Raw genomic sequence first — 21,758 nt, 5'->3', positions numbered from 1 at the left:
AAAGATTAGCTGAGGATTTTTTTATATATATATACAGTACATAAAAAGTGTTATTATAGTAGACAACAGACTACATTAGACTGCCCAAATTATTTATTATTGAATTACTAGGTACATACACCTCTATTGCTTCAAGTGGTCATACCTTATTTTTAGGATCAGTTGAATTGTTTTGAGTTTTTGTCGTAACACGGTGATAAGGAACTACAGCTGCATGTGACGTCACATGTTTGGGTGCTTAATCTCTAACTGATCAATACGGCAATTTGCTTAACTGGCTTAACATATTTTTGTAATAACGGAACGTGATGTAAACTGCGTGGTGATAACCTTTTGTCTGGATAACTGGTGTTGTGCTTCTACTCACATGAAGAGCTGGCTGTAAGTGTTAAGTGTCAATGCTAACCAGGCTAATAAACAAACCATGCTACCGTGAGTAACGTCGAAGGGTAAAGTCACGTGACTTCTTTTGTAGTTCGTTTATGAAACAAAAGGAGCCTATGTCACAGTTCCGGGTTTCGAACGTTCGAATCAATGTAGCAGTGTACCGTCGCTTCCTGTTTACATCAGGTGATCAGACGCAACATGGCCGCCTCCAATTGCCGGTGTTCCAGTTTAGATGGTGAGCAGTTTAACTTGTGATATTTGCATAAAATCCGTGAATATTCAACAACACTCTGCCTACTTGTTAACAGCTTTGCTCTGCCTCCGCCCCTCGAGTGCCGGGAGATTCACATTTTCACAAGCCCACAGTGAGACAGAATACAAAGAAAGATCTTGCCGAAAACACGCGGAAATCACCGGTTCATGTATAATGCATGTCCGCTTAAGCATTATCCACACAAAATGCTGTGCAAACTGCAAAGTGTCAAAGTAAAACAACGAAGGTTTTGTTGGGTTTTGAAAATGAGTCTCGCAGAGGCAGAATGTACATTGCATCAGCACTACCACTACACTACAGAAAGACGAGCAGTCACTTCAATGCCATCATCAACCATCATTAATCTATAGTGCTAGTCTACTAGCTAGCTACCTAGCTACTGATATCCTGTCCATGTTAACTGGTGACATGACACCGAATGCAAGCCTTGAATAATGCAGATTCATTTTGCCTCACATACCAAAACAGTTACAACAAACTGCATGCATGACCCCACTTTTTTTTGTGGTCAGATCATACATCGTGATTATAATGCGCAAAAATAATGATCACGTGTGGGCCTCGAACTGCTCACTAAAATGGCAAGCTAGCAGTAGGCCACCCAGCTAACCAGTTGCACCACTGGTTATTTTGCATCTCTATGATAGCATGGTGTTCCCATTAAATAAATGGGTACGCCTATGTTGTCAATTTGTTGTCAGTTTATTTGTCAATCGATCAAGATATTTATTATAGCAAACACATGTAGGCTACGTGAATGTTTCGCAACCTACTGCTGAACGAGCAGTAGGTTAAACTATTTTCTAATTGAGGCTATGTGGGAATCTGAAACAGCATCATCTGTCATCAAACTCTCTCGGTAGCTACATCAAAGTTTTGTAATCCATAAATATGCTACCATGATGACCATTTTCTGTCGTCAAATTAGGACCAACAAAATAATATAAGTCTAACTCAGAATTTTTTTTTTTCATATGATCACTTCAAATCACAGCTCACTGCATAACTTCACCGAGACTAAGATAACAATAAGTTCTGATAACTTTTGCACATGATTGTTTTATAGTATTAACCCCCAAAACGGAATAAAGTGTTAGTGGGGACATGTCAGTTTGTTGTACATCAGTTAGGTTTTGGTATGTGAGGCAAAGATGAACCTACTTTGTTGTTTTGAGGCTTGCATATGCCCATGTTAAATTGCGATAGCACCAGTTAACATGGGCGTATATTTCTCACATATGTTAACCTGTGTTAACTTTGACTAAAAGTGCAATATATACATACAAATCCTGCATTGATTTCAACGGCTCGTAGTGTAGTGGTATAGACGATATAGAAGCTCATCCGATCCTCTTTCTTGTCCATGTGTGGTTCGAATCCCGGCTAGATCGCTAGTTTTATTTTTTTTCCATTAATTCAGTATGTGTCATATTTGTGGATAATGCTTAAACGGACATGTATTAGACATACACTGGTGATGTTTTCAGCGATATCCGTTATATTGTCTCACTTGCAAACACTTCGTGAAAATGTAGCCTAAACCTGCACTATCGGAGGCAGAGCAGATTAAGAAGTAGGCAGGGTCTTGTTGAATATTCACTGATTTTATGCAAATATCACCAGTTAAACTGCTCACCATCTAAACTGGAACACCGGTGTTATTGTAGTGTACCTGGCTGCTCTACCTCAAAACAACGACAACCTTACCTCAGTTTTCATGATTTCCCAAAAGACGAAACCCTCCGGAAAACATGGGTGAGGTTAATAAGAAGGGACAAGGGCCCATCGTTTAACATACTTCATGGAAGCACTTACGTCTGCAGCTTACATTTTGATAGTGAGCTTATCTCTGTATCCAAGTGCGGCAGAAAACGCCTGAAACCTGGTGCCACACCACAGAGATTTGCTTGGAATAACTGGGGGATAGATCGGGTGTCTCGGCAGTCTGTTTTCGACCGGCTCAGTGCACGTCTTGAGGCCGAGGGTGCGTCTAACGTTAGCGAAAGTTCTGCTGAGGTAGTCCGCCGACCTAGCACTACCCTTATGGAGGAACTTCCCATGGATCACACTTCTGACAACGCTGTTCAACTGGATGCTGCTGCTGCGGCTAACACTATAAGGGAGCTGGAGGCTAAGGGACAACAGTTGGAGAGTCAGCTGAGTGACCTATCCTGTAGGCCTACACTGCACACACTACACATCAACAGATACTGTGCGACTGACTACGAGTTTCGCTTCTATACTCGCTTTTCATCAGAGAGAGTGTTTTGGCTGTTTTGGGAGTCAGTTGCCCCTTAGGCATCCAGATTGGTGTACTGGAGTAGAGCACAAAGGGCTAGTGATGTCACCACTTTAGAAAAACCAAGTCCAAACCGAAAACTGGCTCTGATGGATGAGCTGTTTTTGTTCTGCTGTTGTGTTGCAGTCGGTCTGAAAGAGAAGGTGTTAGCTGACATGTTTGGCATCAGCACTACAACAGTCAGCAGGGTTCTCATCACTTGGACCAACTACTTATACCTTGTCTTGGGGTCTTTACCAACCTGGATGTCAAGAGAACAAGTACAAGCTACAATGCCAGCAAGTTCAGACAGTACTGTGCAAATGTCAGTCATTCTGGACTGTACAGAGATCAGATGTGAATCACCATCACTTACACTGCAGTCTGTTGTTGATGAGGAAATTTTCCTCCTACAAGAACCACACCACTTTCAAAGGTCTCATTGGTGTTGCCCCGTGTGGTGTTATCACATTCATTTCAAAGCTTTATACAGGATCAATATCTGACCGAGAAATAACCAGACAATCTGGAATCCTCAAGCTGCTGGAACCTGGAGACGCATGCATGGCTGATAAAGGCTTTGTCATTGATCAGATGCTGTCTGATGTCGGAGCGAGTCTTATTATTCCACCATTCAAAAGAGGTACCTGCTTCAGCAAAGACGACACTGAGAAAACACAAAGCATTGCTCGGCTCAGAATCCTGGTTGAGAGGGCTATCAGGCGAGTAAAGGAATATCACATCTGGGACACCGCCATCCCTCTGACCGTTTCAGGTTCTGTCAATCAGCTGTGGACAATCTGCTGCTTACTGTCCAACTTCCGAGGCCCTCTGGATGTGAAAGGTGATGTACCAGTGTGAAAAGCCTTAGCCTTATAGTTAAGAATGATGAATGCCCAGAGAATATATTTTACACATTTGTGTTTATTTTATAGTTTATGCATTACATTTTATAAAAACACAGAATATAATACAATTTATACATACAATTAAATATAAATACAATTAAATGTTATATGTGTTATTACATACAATTATAGAAATAGAATAGATTAAATCTTATTATACTAGTATTATTCTCTATATTAATTATTCATAATAATGCATATTACCATATGAATATGTATACTATATGACACATATTAGAATACAATATTGTAAATAGTATTATTATAGAATATTATTGTACATTTTAACATTGTGAATATCATACTATTGTAAATTATTATTATGCTATATAATAATTCTATACTATATTATTATACTATTACTATATATATATATATATATATATATATATATATATAATTCTATACTATATTATTATACTATTACTATACTATTGTAAAATTGAAATGATATAATATTGTGTATTTTTAGATATAATAACATGTTCCCCTGTTTGGGGGTGGGAGTGGGGAAACCACCAGCATGTTCATGGTGAACACGTCCCTTATAATAAAAAATAAAACAGATATAATAAATACTTTAAACAGCGGAGTGTCTTGATGTGCCTATGTCTAGGGAGGGGGTGAGTGGGTGGGGGGGGTAGTATTTGAACTCTATGTGGATTTCATTTTCAGATAGGTTTCCATGTATGTGTTGAAAAAGAACAGGTCAAGTTTATTCTTCATCTCCATGATCAGTGTCTCATCAAGCCAAATTCGCTCCACTGTGAGGTCAGTTTTTGTGGATGTAATGAAATCGCACCATGACAAGCCAGTTATGGCTAGCTGACCCTGGACTTGCCAGAAGTATTTGTGATTTCTTCTCAGTTTAGCCTGACCACCAATGAATCTAAGATGTGCAACATCTGTGACACTGTCAACATTTGGGCTAGCCCAAAAGGGGGATTTGCTGCTGGGTCATACACCTTGGGGTCATTCCACGTCAATTCAACCAGGGCCCACGCACTTAGGTCTCAAAAAATTCTGAAAAAATTACCAGGTGTACCTATGTTACCCAGGAGACGCACTGTAAAATGACTCTTATGTAAGATCAATACTTCCCAAGATACAGCCAGTTTTACAGGGGGAGGGGGGTGCCGATTTTGTTCGGGCTCTTTTTTTTGTCAAAGTTCACAAGCCCACAGGGCAAGAACTGAACCATGTAGGAGGCTCAAATTTTGCATGCTGGTACATAAATAGGAATAGTATGTAGCAAAATCGTCAGGTTTGGTCTGGATAATCCTGCATGGTCATAGCTGTCTCTCAAAAGTTGATACAAATTTTATTGGACCTAGACCTAAATTAACCTGGCCAAAAAGTTGTGCTAATTATGAATATGTTAATAGTTATAACAGATACAGCATGTTTACTTCTTGAAGCCAGACATTTACACCACTGACAGAAGATTTCAGCATTTACTAAACACAAAAACTGAAAACATCTGCAACAGCAGATAAACAAATGAACTTGAACTTATGTAGGTCCGAGACCACATCCTAGTCACTACTAAGCTACTCATTAGCCTATGTGATATTTTTGAAAATGCATTGTATGGGACCATTTGAAATCTACTAAAATCCATCAGTGCCCAATGCCCATGAAGACCACTGGTCAAATGATGTAGCCCAGAGAGTAACGTTATAGTAAAGCTTGTTGATGTAACGTTAATAGTGACCAGTGTATGATTTCGGACTCAAGCCTTAACTTCCTAAACACTGTAACCTGAAGTGTATGCGGTTCCTCGCTCTTTCTCATAGACCGGTAGCAGTTCGCTTGTACTACCACCTCCTCATTGACTAAATCTGACACTGTAGTGAAGGGGAAGATTATCACAGTTTATTGAACATAATAAGTTATTGTAATGCTTCTTAACTACAGCCAAAGTACATCACAGACAAACTGTTAAAATACTGAATGTATCGACAACTTCGTTAACGCATTAACGTTAGCTAATAAACATTGACATTAACGTCAGCTGATGAAACTCACTTACCTTTATAATTGAAGATGTATTGTTCAAAAAACAACTTATAGCCTTTATCCAACTTTGACGTTTTCACTTGTGAATGTTCATTCACAAGCCGCACGACGTCTTCTTGCCCAAATTTCGGCAAACTTTTCAGTGAGGTAGACCACAGGTGAACACTCGCCATAATTACAGTGCATGAAAATGCACTGTAGTTATTCCAAGGCTTTTTACAGTGCATGAAAATGCACTGTACTGTTCTTCCAAGGCTTTTTACAGTGCAAAAAATTTGACAATTTTTAGCAGTTTTGCAAAAAATGCTAACAATGTTAACATGCTAACTATGCTAACCATGCTGAAGGAAATACAGTGCATGAAAATGCAAAAATATGATGTAAAATATACAGAGTAAAAACAAACTATATTGGTTGCTAGGTAGATGAGGTTTAATATAGTTGGAATGACTGAACAGTTAAATAGGTGGATAGTTTAAATGGTTAAATTATTTAGGTAGATAGTTGACGATAACTGACAGTCGGAATGGCTCTAATGTTTGCTAGCAGTTATGCTAACTATGTTAACAAAGATAATAATGCTAACCAAGTTACTTAACTTAGTTAATTTAGCTAATGTTTTCTAGCAGTTTTTTTTTAAATGTTAATAATGCTAATGCTGTTACAGTTTTTTCTGATTGCTTAAGCACATTTTTTGTAACTATGGCTTTTTTTGCAAAACTCTACACACAAATGGCAAAACCTCTCACCCAATCAGCAAAACATTGTAGTTCTCTTGAAAAAGCTAACACACCTTGCTTAACTCTTCACACCTTCGTAAAAATGGTGTTTTTCGTATCAAACAGTAAACACAAGCCATCACAATAATAAGCACACAATGTGCCAACTACACACTAATGGTATAAATAAAAAACACATCTGGCTTTTGCTTTCTCTGTGCACAAGGTAGGCTATGTCAGTTTGAGGTAATACTTTTGTCATAGTTCTGTAAACATACAGGGATCCAAACATCAAGTATTACAGTGTTTATTTAGACACATCAAAACAAACACAAGTGTTTTTTTCCAAGTCAAAACACAAAATACTGTAGTAATTTCACAGAGAAAAACAAAAAAAATCAGTCTACATCATGTCGTCTCTCTGGGTCCGGCCACAAAATTTCATCTACATCACATGCAATATTCTCTAGTCCAAGGCTAGATGACGGCTGATGGGGATGACGGTCATACACCTTCCAGCGCCAGGCAGAGAAGAACTCTTCGATTGGGTTTAGGAATGGAGAGTATGGGGGGAGGTAGACTACAGTGAAGAGTGGGTGATCTGTAAACCAGTTGCGGACCAAAGCAGCCCTATGGAAGCTAACATTGTCCCATATGATGACATATCTGGTCTGCTCTTGTCCCTGAACATTAGTGAGCATGTCATGTAAGGTGTCCAGGAATGTAATACAGTGTGCAGTGTTATATGGGCCTAGAGTTGCATGATGGTGAACAACGCCATTCTGACTTATAGCTGCACACATAGTGATGTTACCGCCACGTTGTCCTGGGACATTGATTATGGCACGGTGTCCAATAATGTTCCTGCCACGTCTCCTTGTTTTAGTGAGGTTGAAACCTGCCTCATCCACAAAAAGCAGCTCATGACCCATGGCATCTGCCTCTAGCTCCATCACCCTCTGGAAAAGACAAAACAAATGCAGCATAGCAGGCCCATGCACAGCACTACAGTATGCACTTCCAGATTCAGTACCAATGATACTATAGCTTACCTGCACATAGTCATATCGCAGTTGTTTTACACGGTCACTGTTTCTTTCAAAAGGGACCCTGTAGACTTGTTTCATGCGGATTCTGTTGCGGGCAAGTATACGAGATAACGCAGAAATGCTCACATTGTTGATGTTTTGGAAGTTGATGTTATCCTCAATTATGCGCTGCTGTATTTCCCGTAGCCTTATGGCATTATTTGCAATCACCATATTGACTATATGGGTCTCTTGTTCAGCAGTGAACATTCTTCCTCTGCCCCCAACATCTGGACGTCTAGCAATTCTGTAAAGTAACAATGTCAGTATTTTTACATGTATGGTATTGTTGCTTCTCATTAGAGCATGGCAGTGCTACAAAACTTAGTGAAAAGTGACTGTACTAACCGATTCTCATTTCGAAATGTCCGTATGATGCTTGCTACAGTGTAGCGGCTCAAGTTAGGCTGAACCCGTTGGCCAGCTTCCCTCAGGGTCATTCCATGGTTGATGACATGGTCCACTATTGTAGCTCTGATGTCATCAGTAATTCTATTTCTTACTCTTCTTACCCTTCCTCTTCCCCCTCCTCGTCCTCTTCTTGCTCCTCCTTGTCCTCTCCTTCTAACTTCACCTCCTTGTCCTTGTTGTCCTCTCCCTCTCGCTTCTTCACCTCCGCGTCCTCTTCCTCCTCCTCTTCCTCCTACTTCTTCACCTCCACGTCCTCTTCCTCCTCCTCTTCCTCTTACTTCTTCACCTCCACGTCCTCTTCCTCGGCCTCCTCTAATTCTCACTCTTCCTGCTCTCTCCATTGTACTCCACACAGACAGCTTACCTGTGGCTTATTTATAGTGCTTAGGCTGATTGCAAAGTGAACTAATTATCTAAAACAGTTTTCAAATGTCACAGTGTGCCAAACAGTTGGCAAAATGGCATAAATAATAGCCATACATGTGTATAGTTTTGCTAGGAGTGTGTTGATCATTTGGAAATTGAGTGTAAAGCATGAGTTGTGTTTACAGTTCAGCAAAAAGAGTGCTGTGCAGTGAATTGTGGCTATAGTTGTGCAAGGTGTGTGTTACAAAATTGCAAACTGTGTGTTACGCAGTGTTTGTGCTTTTAGTTTTGCGAACTCAGTGAGTGGTTTTGCCATTTGTCTGTAGAGTTTTGCAAAAAAAGCCATAGTTACAAAAAATGTGTTTAAGCATTCAGAAAAAACTGTAACTATGTTAACAATGCTAACTATGTGACTTATCATGGGTCATGGGCCTAATTAACAATAAAGTTTATGATAAACCCATGCCAGGTTAACGTTAGTCTGAGACTCGTAATGTTAGCACAGGATAGGTTGAAGGTTAGTGAACGAGAGCAACAGGTTCATTATCATCAACTGATCAAGTTTAGATAAATTATATAACATGATGTGCATGTAAAACAAAACGTAAATCCATGTCAGGTTTAACAGTCCCTGTTCTTGGTGACATGCTTAGTTAAATGAGTCACGGTTTCATGCGCTATGCTTCTGGCCTACGTTAGTTCATATCCTCATCATGACTTAGCTAATAATTTATAGCAGTTATGCTACAATATTAAGAATGTTAAAATGCTAACCATGTGACTTAGCTAACTTAGATATTCATTTTTAGCAGTTATGCTAACTATGTTAACCATGTTACTTAGCTAACTTAGCTAATTATTACTAATAGTTTTGTCAAAAATGATAACTATGCTAACAATGCTAACTAGCATGCTAACTATGCTAACCACGTGACTTAGCTAACTTATCATTTTTAGTAGTTATGCTAACTATGCTATCAACCGTTTAACGTAGAAACTTCATTCAAACTATGTTGCGTAGGTCTTACTTATGACATGTGGGCTTTGTATTTTTCATCTTTGTAACTTTTATACTTTTTAAACTATTAATTAAAAACTACTCAAAATTTCCCCATTGACTTAACATTGTCAACAATCATCACAATACGGCCGTTAAGCAATTAGAATCCTATGGCAGGTGTTCAGGCCACCTGGATCAACTGCCAGTCTCAGGCTTTAAGCATACAAACTGGCCCTATTAAGACTACGCATCCTGTTCAACTGCTTCCTCTGCCAAAAACTGTTTCAAAATAAAAGTCCTCACTACAATATTTCACTGTTAAACAATTTAACCCTTTAAACTACTGAACTTTTTAACTGTTCAGCCATTGTAACTGTTACTTGTCATCAACTATGACTCCTACCCACTGTAGCTAGTTAACATGGTTTACATGGTTAGCATTTTAGCATTGCTAGCTTTGTTAGCATTTTTAGCAAATCTGCTAAAAATTATTAGCTAAGTAACATGGTTAGCATAGTTCACATGTTAGCATGCTAGTTAGCATAACTACTAAAAATGATTAGCTAGGTTAGCTAAGTCACATGGTTAACATAGTTAGCATGTTAGCATTGTTAGCATGTTAGTTAGCATATTTAGCATAACTACTAAAAATGATTAGCTAAGTTAGCTAAGTCACATGGTTAGCATAGTTAAGTAGTAATTTGTATAGCATAGTTTTACATCATATTTGTGCATTTTCATGCACTGTATTTCCTTCATGAAATGCTTTTCTAGTTAATCACCGTTAGTTTGACTCTACCGGAAAGGGCGGCACATTGCTTCACTGGTACTTCCGACGTTCTATTGTGTCGAGATAAAGGTCTATTTCAATTTTCTTAAGGCGAGACACGGCAGGTGAAAACATCGTTTTTTCATGCACTGGTCAATTTCGAGATTTTGGGCTAATTTGCTACCTTAGCATGTATTCTTTCACACTACTACAACAACAAAGCCCGATTTACACATTTAGGTGTTTATTTCATTACATTTTGTCTACTCGCGCCTGTATATTTCTCCTAAATTCACCAAAAGTTAGTCTTCTAACGTTTCATGCTCTACCGCGACCGTGATACAAAACATAACATGTGTAGTACCGTTGGAAAGCTCTGTTTTTCCTGCATGACGTTGTGCTATCCAAATATGGACACTTCCTTTGTAACCGCAACCAATCGCGAAAGTTCAAAGGCGAGTCTAGGCTGAGAACGGAATCTCTTGGCTGTGTTCCAAGGCTGTTTTCTCAAATTGAGTTTTTATCATTTTCCAGTAGAAACATCTCAGCCTATGTAGCACCTATGTACACCAAACTTTCCAGATATACACTTAGCAGTATTCTGAAGATATTTACAGAGGGATTTGTTAATAAATCATTCCTGGCCTGATTTATGTGACATTTTAATCAAAAATATAAGGCAAAAATCGATGTTTTAAGGCTATGGACAGTATATTCTGATTTCCTAGGTAATGAAAGCAGATATCCTGAAATCCCTCTGTAATTTTATTTTTATCTTGTATGCAAACAAAATGAAAGAATAATTTTGTACCAGGCTTTATCGTATATTCAGATCTATCTACCGAAAATATATGCAAATTTGCGCATATTTAATGAGATAATGCCTAATTTGCATAATTAAACATTCGAATTTCAAAAACTTGTAATACATTTTTTGTTCATACTTGTGTAAGTAATCAACTGAGGAAGTTTCATGGTGATGTCTATTATTTAAAAATTGTACCCTATTCACCTGTAGTGTCTCGCCTTAAATAAGGCAAAATAGGGTCTGACATTTTCACAGAAGATTATTACTGTATAGACACTGAAAAATATTTTTGGTGGATAACATCGCTGATTTGGCTTCACAATATATTTTTTTAAAATAGGTCTATGGGACTTAACATTGGAGCTGCTCTTCGATAGGAACGCAACCACTTGGGGCGCTGGTTTTCACTTTCCCTCCCTATAGCGGCCGTCGACGGCCGTTCTATATTCTCCTGTAACGGCCGCGGCCGGCCGCAATTCTTAAAGAGACATCATACATGAAATAATACAGCGTTAGTGGATACATAAACATCAGACTTTTATTTTGACACACTTAAATGGCTAGGTCGCTATTTACATTTCTCCGGTATTTTTGAGTTTAGCCTGTTAAATGACCGGTTGAGGACTTATATGCCTCTCTGGTGCCTCTGGAGTTATGGCTTCTAACAAGCGTCCGTGTCTTTTCTCATTGGATGAGATAGTATTGATATGCATCCACCATGTTTTGATGTCAGTGACGATCATATTGATGTAAGAAAATGACAAAATAAAAACATGAAAGTAATATATTTAACGTTAGCATCCTCCCGTTTGTCATGACTGACTTAGCTGCCTCTCTGGCATAAAAACATTCGTATGGCTGTCACTGTGAAAGTCAGTTTGAGTTTAGCTAGCACCAGCAAAATATAGGCATAGTTCAGTGATGGGTCATGGGCCTAATTAACAATAAAGTTTATGATAAACCCATGCCAGGTTAACGTTAGTCTGAGACTCGTAATGTTAGCACAGGATAGGTTGAAGGTTAGTGAACGAGAGCAACAGGTTCATTATCATCAACTGATCAAGTTTAGATAAATTATATAACATGATGTGCATGTAAAACAAAACGTAAATCCATGTCAGGTTTAACAGTCCCTGTTCTTGGTGACATGCTTAGTTAAATGAGTCACGGTTTCATGCGCTATGCTTCTGGCCTACGTTAGTTCATATCCTCATCATTTTTTAGCTGTAAGGCTCAACTGTCTAGCTAAATCCCAAATAAGTGCAAGATATGCCAGTCTATTTCAATGAAATCAGTACTCATATAGTATCTTGTTTCCCAGCTTCTAATACAGAAATATGTGAACCATAACCTTTTGTTAGTGAAAGACTTTGAGACTGTGAGTAGGCCTATGGCCGTCTATGGGAAACATGAATATATAATTCTTAATGGATCATATATCATTTGAAAGAGCCATTTCTAATCTTTAAACTGAAAAAAAAACTTACAATTGACACTTTTCATTAGATTTTTAGTTATTCTTGGTTATTTGAAATGTTTCTCAAATTGCCCTTTTCTCTTAGAATTCCCAGGAATCTGGGGCATTGTTGTAGAATTCCACTGGGGTTAAAGGAACCGTATGTAAAATGTATTTCAATTAGAGCACGACCGATCTATCGGCGGGCCGATATTATCGGCCGATATTAGGCATTTTCCAAACTATCGGTATCGGCATTTATAAAAACGGACGAAACACCCTTCAACCATGTCACGAGTGTTGGCGTTGTATAGTTTGTCCTCCAGAGGGCACTCTACACCGTCCCTGCTGGCAACACTCGTGTATAACGCGCCACACATCTTGCATCCTGCTGATCCAGCCAGAGTCGGGCAGAGAGAACCAGTTATCCGCGAGTGAGATCATCAGTGAAGTGTGTTCATGGTGATTTGGTCACGAGACATACATTGCTTGAAATAACAATTAAAAGAACATCCCCATCAGTTCTCTTAACTCAAATAAGCATGACAAAGTTCGTGAAAACAATGTCCAGTTTTGCTGCTGTTAAATAAGTGGGAGTGAAGTGGAATTAGCTAGTAATTACGTTACGTTGTTACAGTGTAGTTGACTGTCTGTCTTTTTAACTTTTGACAATGTGACTGAAGATGTATTTCCTTAATAGCGTGACAGTTATAGCAGTGGAACGTATAATCTCTCCCCGGCCTGTTATTTTGAAAGCGTATGTTTTACAATTTGCAGTAAGACGTTATCCATTGCTAAATTAGGGCTCATCATAGACTAGCTAACCACAAAGCTAGCTAATGCTATGAATATCAGTGGAAGACCGCTAACGTTAACATTAATGAGCTTGGAAACCACAACGAACTTATTCTGCCTAAATAAAGTAATGATTTATTAGTAGTATATCTGTAGTTACAGTCCCTGCATTGTAAAATGTAAATTAGACGTGAGAGGAGTGAACATTTAGACATAGAGAAAAAGTATCAAAAGTAGCTTGTGCAAAACGTAGCTTGTGCATAAAAGTTAGCTTTTCTTTTACACGTGTGTGAAATCCAATGACGCCAAGTGTGCGCTTCAGACTGTCGTTCACCCGCAGCAGAGTTACATAATGGATTTAGATCACTAAATAGTATGTTTTAGAAGGCAGGCAGCAACTGATGATTGAAAATGGTTTGATGTAGCTTGATGGAAATAATTTTAAAAGTGCAGGTAAAGGGATAAGCAAGCTGACATTGTAATTATAAGGTAGCTTATAAGGCAATAGGGACTAACTAGAATTGCGGTTCCGAGGAACTGCAAGAGTGGGTTTGATCAGGGGCATGGAACTTGGCCTCATCCAAGGATTCCAACGGTACCTCATTTATGAAAATCGGGCACACGGATCAAAAGTTATCTGCATTAACGCAACATCCAATAAGCTAAAACGCATAAATATAGTGGTTGCTATGCTGGTTGCTAGGGCAATCATGCTGGTTGCTAAGGTGGTCACTAGGTTAGAAGGCCAGGCCTCCTGAGAGGCCTGAAGGGTCAGTTCTGAGGTTGTTGGCTGCTGGAACCGAAAAATGGACTGCATTTTCTTAAAAGACAATGTGACTGAATGTGACTGAAGTGCGGGCAAAGTTTGCACAGAAATGTACGATTTTTCCCACCCTCATCGACCTTGTCATAAAACTTGTTTAAATGATCACACGACGCCTCCTTGCTGCTTTGTCGTCTACATCAGCCTTTCTCAAACTTCTTTGACCTGAGGCCCAGTCAAGGCATACTTTGGGGTCATAGGGCCCACCTACATGAACCCACCCCTTCTCCCACCCCCCCATCAAATTGTAACGATATCACAATTATTATTATTTTTATACTATATTGCCTACATGCACTTCAAAACAGTCAAAGTTTAAAGTGCTAAGATTGTTCACAAAAGTTTGTGAAAGCATGCACATCAGAGTACTGCTTTAGTAATGTAAAATATAATTAGACCTACACTAGTTTCATTGTTTTTGCATTGTTGCATGATTCATATGCTATTTAATTACATTTCATTTGAATGCCTGAATTCAGGAAACACAATACCAGCTTTTAACATTTCTGTTGTTTACTAGTTTATGTAAATCACATAACACATGAACTGTTTACATACTACTGATAGCCCATTACTGTACACAATAATACTGTGCCCATTCATTAACATATATTAAACATCAGGCGTCTTGTTTACACATTAAAACCATATTTACACTTCGAATTTCGCTTCCAAATTGTAGTAACTACATCTACGAAGTCTAAGGAAGATAACCATGTAGTCTGTTCAAGATAAGATACATTTTGACAGAACTACAGACTTCGTGAAAGTAGTACCTAAAATGACTCCATTCACTTCACTTCCTTTTTTCTAGCTTGCAAAATCGCGGTTGTTCTGTTTACACATTACAACCATATTTACACTTCGAATTTCGCTTCCAAATTGTAGTAACTACATCTACGAAGTCTAAGGAAGATAACCATGTAGTCTGTTCAAGATAAGATACATTTTGACAGAACTACAGACTTTGTGAAAGTAGTACCTAAAATGACGATGTTTGAATGAATGATGTTTACGTTAGCCTAACTTACTTATCGTTGACGTTGACCCGACACGTTCATAAGTTAGACCATAGACTGATAAGGACGTCCATCAAACTAAAAGGGTTCGTTCTTCGATGTCTTCAAATTCGTTCGAATTCCGTGTGCATCCTGTGTATCTTTCGTGCTGCTATCCTGTTACCTCTTCCTGCTGTTCTGGCAACAAGGTTTCACGCGAGATTACGCCACATCCCAGAGAGTTGTGTTGTCTCAAGATGGCGCCCGTCTGTGTGAACGAGACGTGAACGGTACTGTTTTTCTTTTTAATAAACTGCCTGTAGACTTACACAGTTCTGAATGCTTCGGTTTACATGTAGATACCCTCATTATGCTACGGTGTAGTGTGTTGCTATTTGGAGCCTTGGTAGCTATTTATTTTTACTACGTTTAGTTCAAGCGCTCTGGTTCAAGCATCGTTGTGTTTGATGGGTCAGGTGACGAGCTGTCGGATCACAGCACAGCACCCAGAATGCATTGCAACACACCGTCATGAAGGGACTCATCGTTAGGTCGGCTTTAAATAGCATACAGAACCTATAGTAATATAACGTTGTCTGTAAGCTCCACAGATCGTGGCAAGACAATTGAATTGATTGTGGACTTCTTGCCGGGCAATGATGAGTAACTTAACTTGAATGGTAGTGCTGTGTGGATGTGCTTAATGTGTATGAATGTGTGTTTCTCAATGTAATAATCTATAAAACTGTACACAGGCTAGGTTTGAGTGGAGCTAGCTGGGCATAGGACTGGGCTGAATGGATTGGGAAAATACTTTATTTATTTATTTATTTTAATGACCTATATGAACATGGTTTGGCTTTAAAAAAAAGATGTCGCGCTGTCTCATCTTTTTTTACATTACCTTTACACTTAGTGCTGGCAAGGCATTGAACTGGGCTTCATTCGAGGATTCCAACGGTACCTCATTCATGAAAATCGGACATACTGGTCAAAAGTTACATGCACACACCTTCATATACACAGACAGCCCAGCCCAGCCCATTAGAGCTCTGCCAGATGCCTCAGAACACTGCCAGGTGCAAGCTTAAACAATTAGAGCTGTGATGTCACAATCGGAATTAGAATCCTTGAACATTCCGCCATTCATTTCATTCGGGCCCAAAAACGCAGAAAAACGGGAATACCGCAAAAACGACAAGGGCCAGCGACACGAAATTAACAAGCAAGTTACACCGGTTCGGGCCTGAATTTTTGGAGTTCGAACTGCGTCGATAGCTCAAACGGTCTAGGAGCAGTAGTTTGGCCAAAAAGTGGGTGAAAAGGAATAATAAATAAAGAAAACTTAAAGGTGCAATTTGTAGGATTGTTATCGAACGTTCTGTAGGCCAAAATCAAAACACTGGTGAACGTTCTCAAGACTACCAGACGCGAGCCTCTTCTGGGTTGCCAGATGTAATGAAGACTTAGCTAACGTTAGTTGACCTGCAGCTGCTTTAACGTTTCTCCAACCATGACCCAGCTACACATTACGGAAACCGTGAAAACAAAACATACCTCTCTAACCAACGTAACATATTTTGCTGAAGTTAGCGATGCAGATGAATTTTAGCCTAGGCTACCTGTCGTGAAGAAATATGGCCAGCTCTGCGTCAGACTTGATATTCTTCGTTTGACGAAGACGTCACCATCTCAGGAAGCTCCTCCGATGCACTTAATTTGTTTCTTGTTTTAATTTTGGAAATTTGCCTGCCTCTCGTAGGCGTTCATGACTACAACTGACAGCTGTTGACAGTTGGCCTTTGCTAATTTGGCAACCCAAATAGGAGGTCACGCTAGCCCATTATTAATACGCTATTCTAGAATTAATCGTTCAAAACATAAACGAAAATTCCAAGAGATTCCGCCCCGTAACTCATTATTTTTCATAGGTTTTACAGGGTTTTACGGGTTAGAGTAGTGTTGTCAAATAAGCCATTACTTCAATTCATCGTGTTTCCTTACTCTCTGACAACATATGGTGATCATTTTTGGAATGGTTACAGTTTATTTTCCATTATTTCCTACATACTGGACCTTTAAGAAGAACAATAGTGGGCTTGCTCCTTGATCAAACCCACTAATTATTACACACGCACACTCAAACATTTAAGAGTGACCTTTATCTTGTTTAATGATAATACAAAATATAGCTGCAAGCAGCAATGAGGGGGCCAAGCAGAATAGGCTGGAGTAGCCATGGCGACAAGACAGAACTCAGCAGACATCCGCGATCAACACTTTCAACTAGTGTCAAATCAAAACATAACTGATTTTGTAGGGCTGAAACAGGGATGAGAATTGCCACCGCCTCCGCCAGCCAGCCCCCCCACGTAATCACCCCTGCCCGTCCCACCCCGTCCTGCCTCGCCCCCCCCCGCCCTTGCACGCACGCATTACAATGAACTGGATGGAACATGTTGTCATCAGTTTCACATCAAAAAATAAAAGATTGATAAAACACATCAGCAACTACAGATCAAAATGCAATATTGCTAATTGCAGCACGCCCTACAGGTCAAAGGTCACCGAAGTTTTTGAGCGTCCTCCTAATGGGGTCATGAATTCATGTAGTAAGGTTGGTTATGATACATGCAAGGGTTGCTGAGATATGAGCTCACTTCCTGTTTGGCGGCTTCGCCGCAAGTTTCGATTGGCTGTTACAGCCGAATGCTACTGTCAATTGTTCCAAAAAGCAATGCACTGATAAGGGATGGTCTGAAGATGGTCTCTGCCAATTTTGGTGAGGATCTGCTAAAATTTGTGATCTGCAAAAACTTGTACGTGTTTTTGATTTAATCCAATATGGCGGCCGAATCAATAACGATGACATCACAAGTTGGCTTGGGTCGGCCTAAGGACCTCCAACAGTATTACCAGACACCACTAGTGCGTTTTATTTCTAAGCACAACAGCAGCTACAGGCCAAAAGGCATGTTTCTAAATTACAGCGCCCCCTAGAGGTAAAAGGTCACCAAATTTTTTGAGCGTCCCCCTGATTGGGTCCTGAGTCCATGTACAAAGTTTGGTTATGATAGATCAATGGGTTGCTGAGATATGAGCTCACTTCCTGTTTGGCGGCTTTGCCGCAAATTTTGATTCGCTGTTACGGGTGAACGGTTTTAGTTCCGAAGACGAAAAGGAGTATCTTTTGTGAGGCTTGGTCTGAAGATCATGTGTGTCAGGTTTGGTGTAGATTGGACAAAATTTATGACTTGTGAAAACTTTTAAGTGTTTTTGATTAAATCAAAAATGGCGGAAAAACCATAATGGCGGAAAATGACGTCATAGAGTCCATTGAACTCGGCTTGGTCCAAGGATTCCAACGATACCTCATTTTTGACAATCAGGTCAACGGGTCAAAAGTTATGTGCGTGAACGCACGTCCAACTTTGGCCTGTTGGTGGCGCTAGAGCGCTCAAGGTGCCGGTATGAAACTTGGTGAAATTAATCATGAGCCTGTCCCCAATCAGTGTGCCAAATTTCACAACTTTTCACCAGACGGTTCTATGGGCTGCCATTGACTTCAATGACGGAAGCGTAATAATAATAAGAAAACATAGAAACACAATGGGTGCCTTCGCAGCTTCGCTGCTTGGCCCCCAATGATGATGATAGTAATAATGTCATCATTATTTTTTGTAATTGTTAAGTCTTAGTTCAAAGTTATATTTATGAAACTTGTTGTTATTGTGTTTTTGTTCAAAAAACTAAGTTTCATATCTTAAGTTTCTATTTTTATACATTTTATTTATCAGAACTTTAATATATTTCGATGTTCCTCTGTTCCACTGTGACAATATTATTTAAAAATAAACAAGTTTGTTTTTGAAATGCATTATCATATTATTTTAGTCAATACTCATAAATAACTACAAATAACTAATGTTAGGGAAATCTGTTAATGTTTTGTTGCGCGTTTCTGAAAAAAAAAATATATCGGCCGGTATATCGGAATATCGGATTTTTAAATCAACAAATATTTGTATCGGTATCGGCCTTCAAAATCCTTTATCGGTCGGGCTCTAATTTCAATTAATCATAAAATGGCCCTGATATGTCACTAGACATTAAGAAATCATGTTCATTTCACTGACAACAGTAGTCCGGCCAGGATATTGTCATTTAAAAAGTGAAGTTGCAGTAGGGGTGGGCGATATGGACAGAAAATAATATCTCAATATTTTTTGTGATTTTGACGATAACGATAATTAGTCGATATCCTTTAAAACATTTTTTGTAAAAAGTCTGAGTCGCTTTACAGCTCATTATTTATAAGTAGCATCAATACAATAATAACCAATAACCTAACCTGTGACTTTTTGCATTGCATTGCATTGTCACTCTGACACATTCCAATTCTGCCCCCACTAGAGTGTCTGGCAATAACATGAGAAAGTCTTAAGCTGAAGTTCCTTTCAAAAACCTTTACTTAGGATTCACTGTAAAATGAAGCAGACCAACAGAGTGCATCTCAGTTATTTCCTTCGATGTTTTGTTTAAGAGCAATCATGTAGATTAGCATTCCAAGTTACAGAATAGAAACTAATGTGTTAGCTTATGGCTAATGTATATGAGAAATCCCATAGAGATGCTAACGGTTAGCATAATCGATAAACGTAGATATTTAGACCAAACTTCAGTCCATTTACAAAAGGGTTACATGAGAAGAGTTCTTTGCTTACAACTGACTATTAAAATACTCAAAGGCCTCCATATAATACCATGTAGGAAAAAACGTGACAGTCTCATCAATGCTACTTTAACAGAAGTAGCTGCACAAAATCCCAAGTAGTCTAGCTGCACAAAATAAACATTAGGCATGCGTGTGACAACGTGGACCCACTAGCGATCATGTGACACTTGCTCTGCAGCAGGCAGGGGCTTCTCTCGCATACACCTCCTGGATTTAGTGAATGTATGAGGTTTCAATGCCTGATTTCGGGTGTTATTTCCCCATAAGTAATTTAAATACTCGATAATGTAAATTTGCACATCGTTAAAACAACAATCACAATATTATCACAGACGATATCGCCCACCCCTAAGTTGCAGCCCTCAGCTGATGTTGATGTTGTCATGTAGTGTTTTGGCCTGTGAGCTCTATCCTTGAGTCTGATTTACGCTACGTGAGGATATTAGACTAAATCTACTGATCATTTGAAAAATTAAGACTTCCGTAAAAAAAATCCAGACTTTGAGGTGAAATTCAATACTTTTTAAGGCCTTAATTTAGGAAAATGAAATGTAATACTTTTTAATACTTTTGAGACTCCGCGGGTACCCTGATAGTCCCTCTCTTTAGCCGAGAGGATGCGGAGTCGTTGATTTCCAAAAAGAGTTGCAAATTTTGATTGGTCTAACCACAGGACTGTTTCCACTTTACCACAATCCAACTTAAATGAGCTTAGGCCCAGATAAGACGGCAGGATTGTTACATTTACGTGTTGAGTGTAACAATGGACACTGTATATTAAATATTTGACAAACTGCAGAAAATCTGCGCTTCTGATGTTGACATATCTGCAATATATTCACGGAAAGGGCATATGCTAAAAAAAAAGGGTAACACTTTACTTGACAGTATCGACATAAGAGTGACATGACACTGTCATGAGCATATGACACTGTCATGACACATGAACCCTAACCCTAATCCTAGCCTCTAATCCTAACCCCCTGTTATGACAAAAACCGAATGACAGAAGTGTTATGCCATAAACATTTATGACTTGTTTGACACATTCATGACAGTATCGACATAAGAGTGACATGACACTGTCAAGTAAAGTTTATCCAAAAAAAGTGTTTAAAAATGCAAATATGTTTATTGATCTAACCTGAAAAAAAGTGTTACAGACTGTATAGGGAATGAGTAGGTTTGACATTTTTCTTGTTTTTAAACAGTACACATAAATTCACAAATAGGGCAGGAGAAAAAAGTGTGTGTATGGTTTGCTGGAGATTGAGAGCACCTGATGCAGGATTCATCTGTATCAGGGAATAGTTTTTTTTCAGTCTGGCCCTTGTATAGTGAATTCTGAAGACCACTTTAAATTGACTGTTTAAGGTGTGATTGGATGGATGTAACATTCCTTAAATATAAATGGTGTGAAGAAAGATGAACAAATGTGCAAAATATTATGCGAATCTACAGTTCCGTTCAGGAGCAATTTCTTGAAATATGATTTCAATAGCCCACAATTTTGGGTAAATTGTTAATTGATCAATATGGATTTTTGGATATGGACCTCACAGCACAGTTTGGGCAACAGTGATTTAGAGGAACAGAGACAAATTGGACTTGGCTAAGTTCAAAATAACCCTCCTCTTTTCTAAACCTAAGTGTAGTTTAATGATAATTAGCTGTATCTATCTTTTAGCACACATGTACCTGCACGCGAAGACTGTCGTTTTTCAAAATTTCTAAATATGATTTCACCAACCCAACAACTAAAGCTCTGGATGTGCTTTTTACTCTACAGGTTGTATGTTCTTGCTTGAGTGGAATGGAGAGCTCTAACCCTTCTACTGGCTGTGTTATGAAGTCTGCCTGTACTGACAGCACCTGTCATATTAGTTCTCTGTGTCAGACTGGACAGGATGGGATTCCCAGGTTG

At 39.0% G+C, this 21,758-nt stretch overlaps 1 protein-coding gene across 3 annotated transcripts in view; it reads left to right on the top strand.

The window, feature by feature from the left end:
* Window positions 1-21,758, top strand: part of stab1 (stabilin 1) — a 149,469-nt gene that overhangs the window by 39,220 nt on the left and 88,491 nt on the right. For all 3 annotated transcript variants that reach the window (XM_076269084.1, XM_076269083.1, XM_076269086.1), the window contains exon 9: window positions 21,624-21,754. In XM_076269084.1, coding sequence (XP_076125199.1) covers window positions 21,624-21,754 — 131 coding nt within the window. The remainder of the gene's footprint in view (window positions 1-21,623; window positions 21,755-21,758) is intronic.

Source organism: Alosa pseudoharengus, unplaced genomic scaffold, assembly GCF_046254945.1.
Source record: "Alosa pseudoharengus isolate Yale_2024_CS ecotype anadromous, Long Island Sound unplaced genomic scaffold, YU_APseudo_1.1 YU_APseudo_1.1_scf_5, whole genome shotgun sequence".
Taxonomy (NCBI): Eukaryota; Metazoa; Chordata; class Actinopteri; order Clupeiformes; family Clupeidae; genus Alosa; species Alosa pseudoharengus.
The sequence above is the reverse complement of the archived record's forward strand: the minus strand, read 5'-3'. Positions and strand labels throughout refer to the sequence as shown.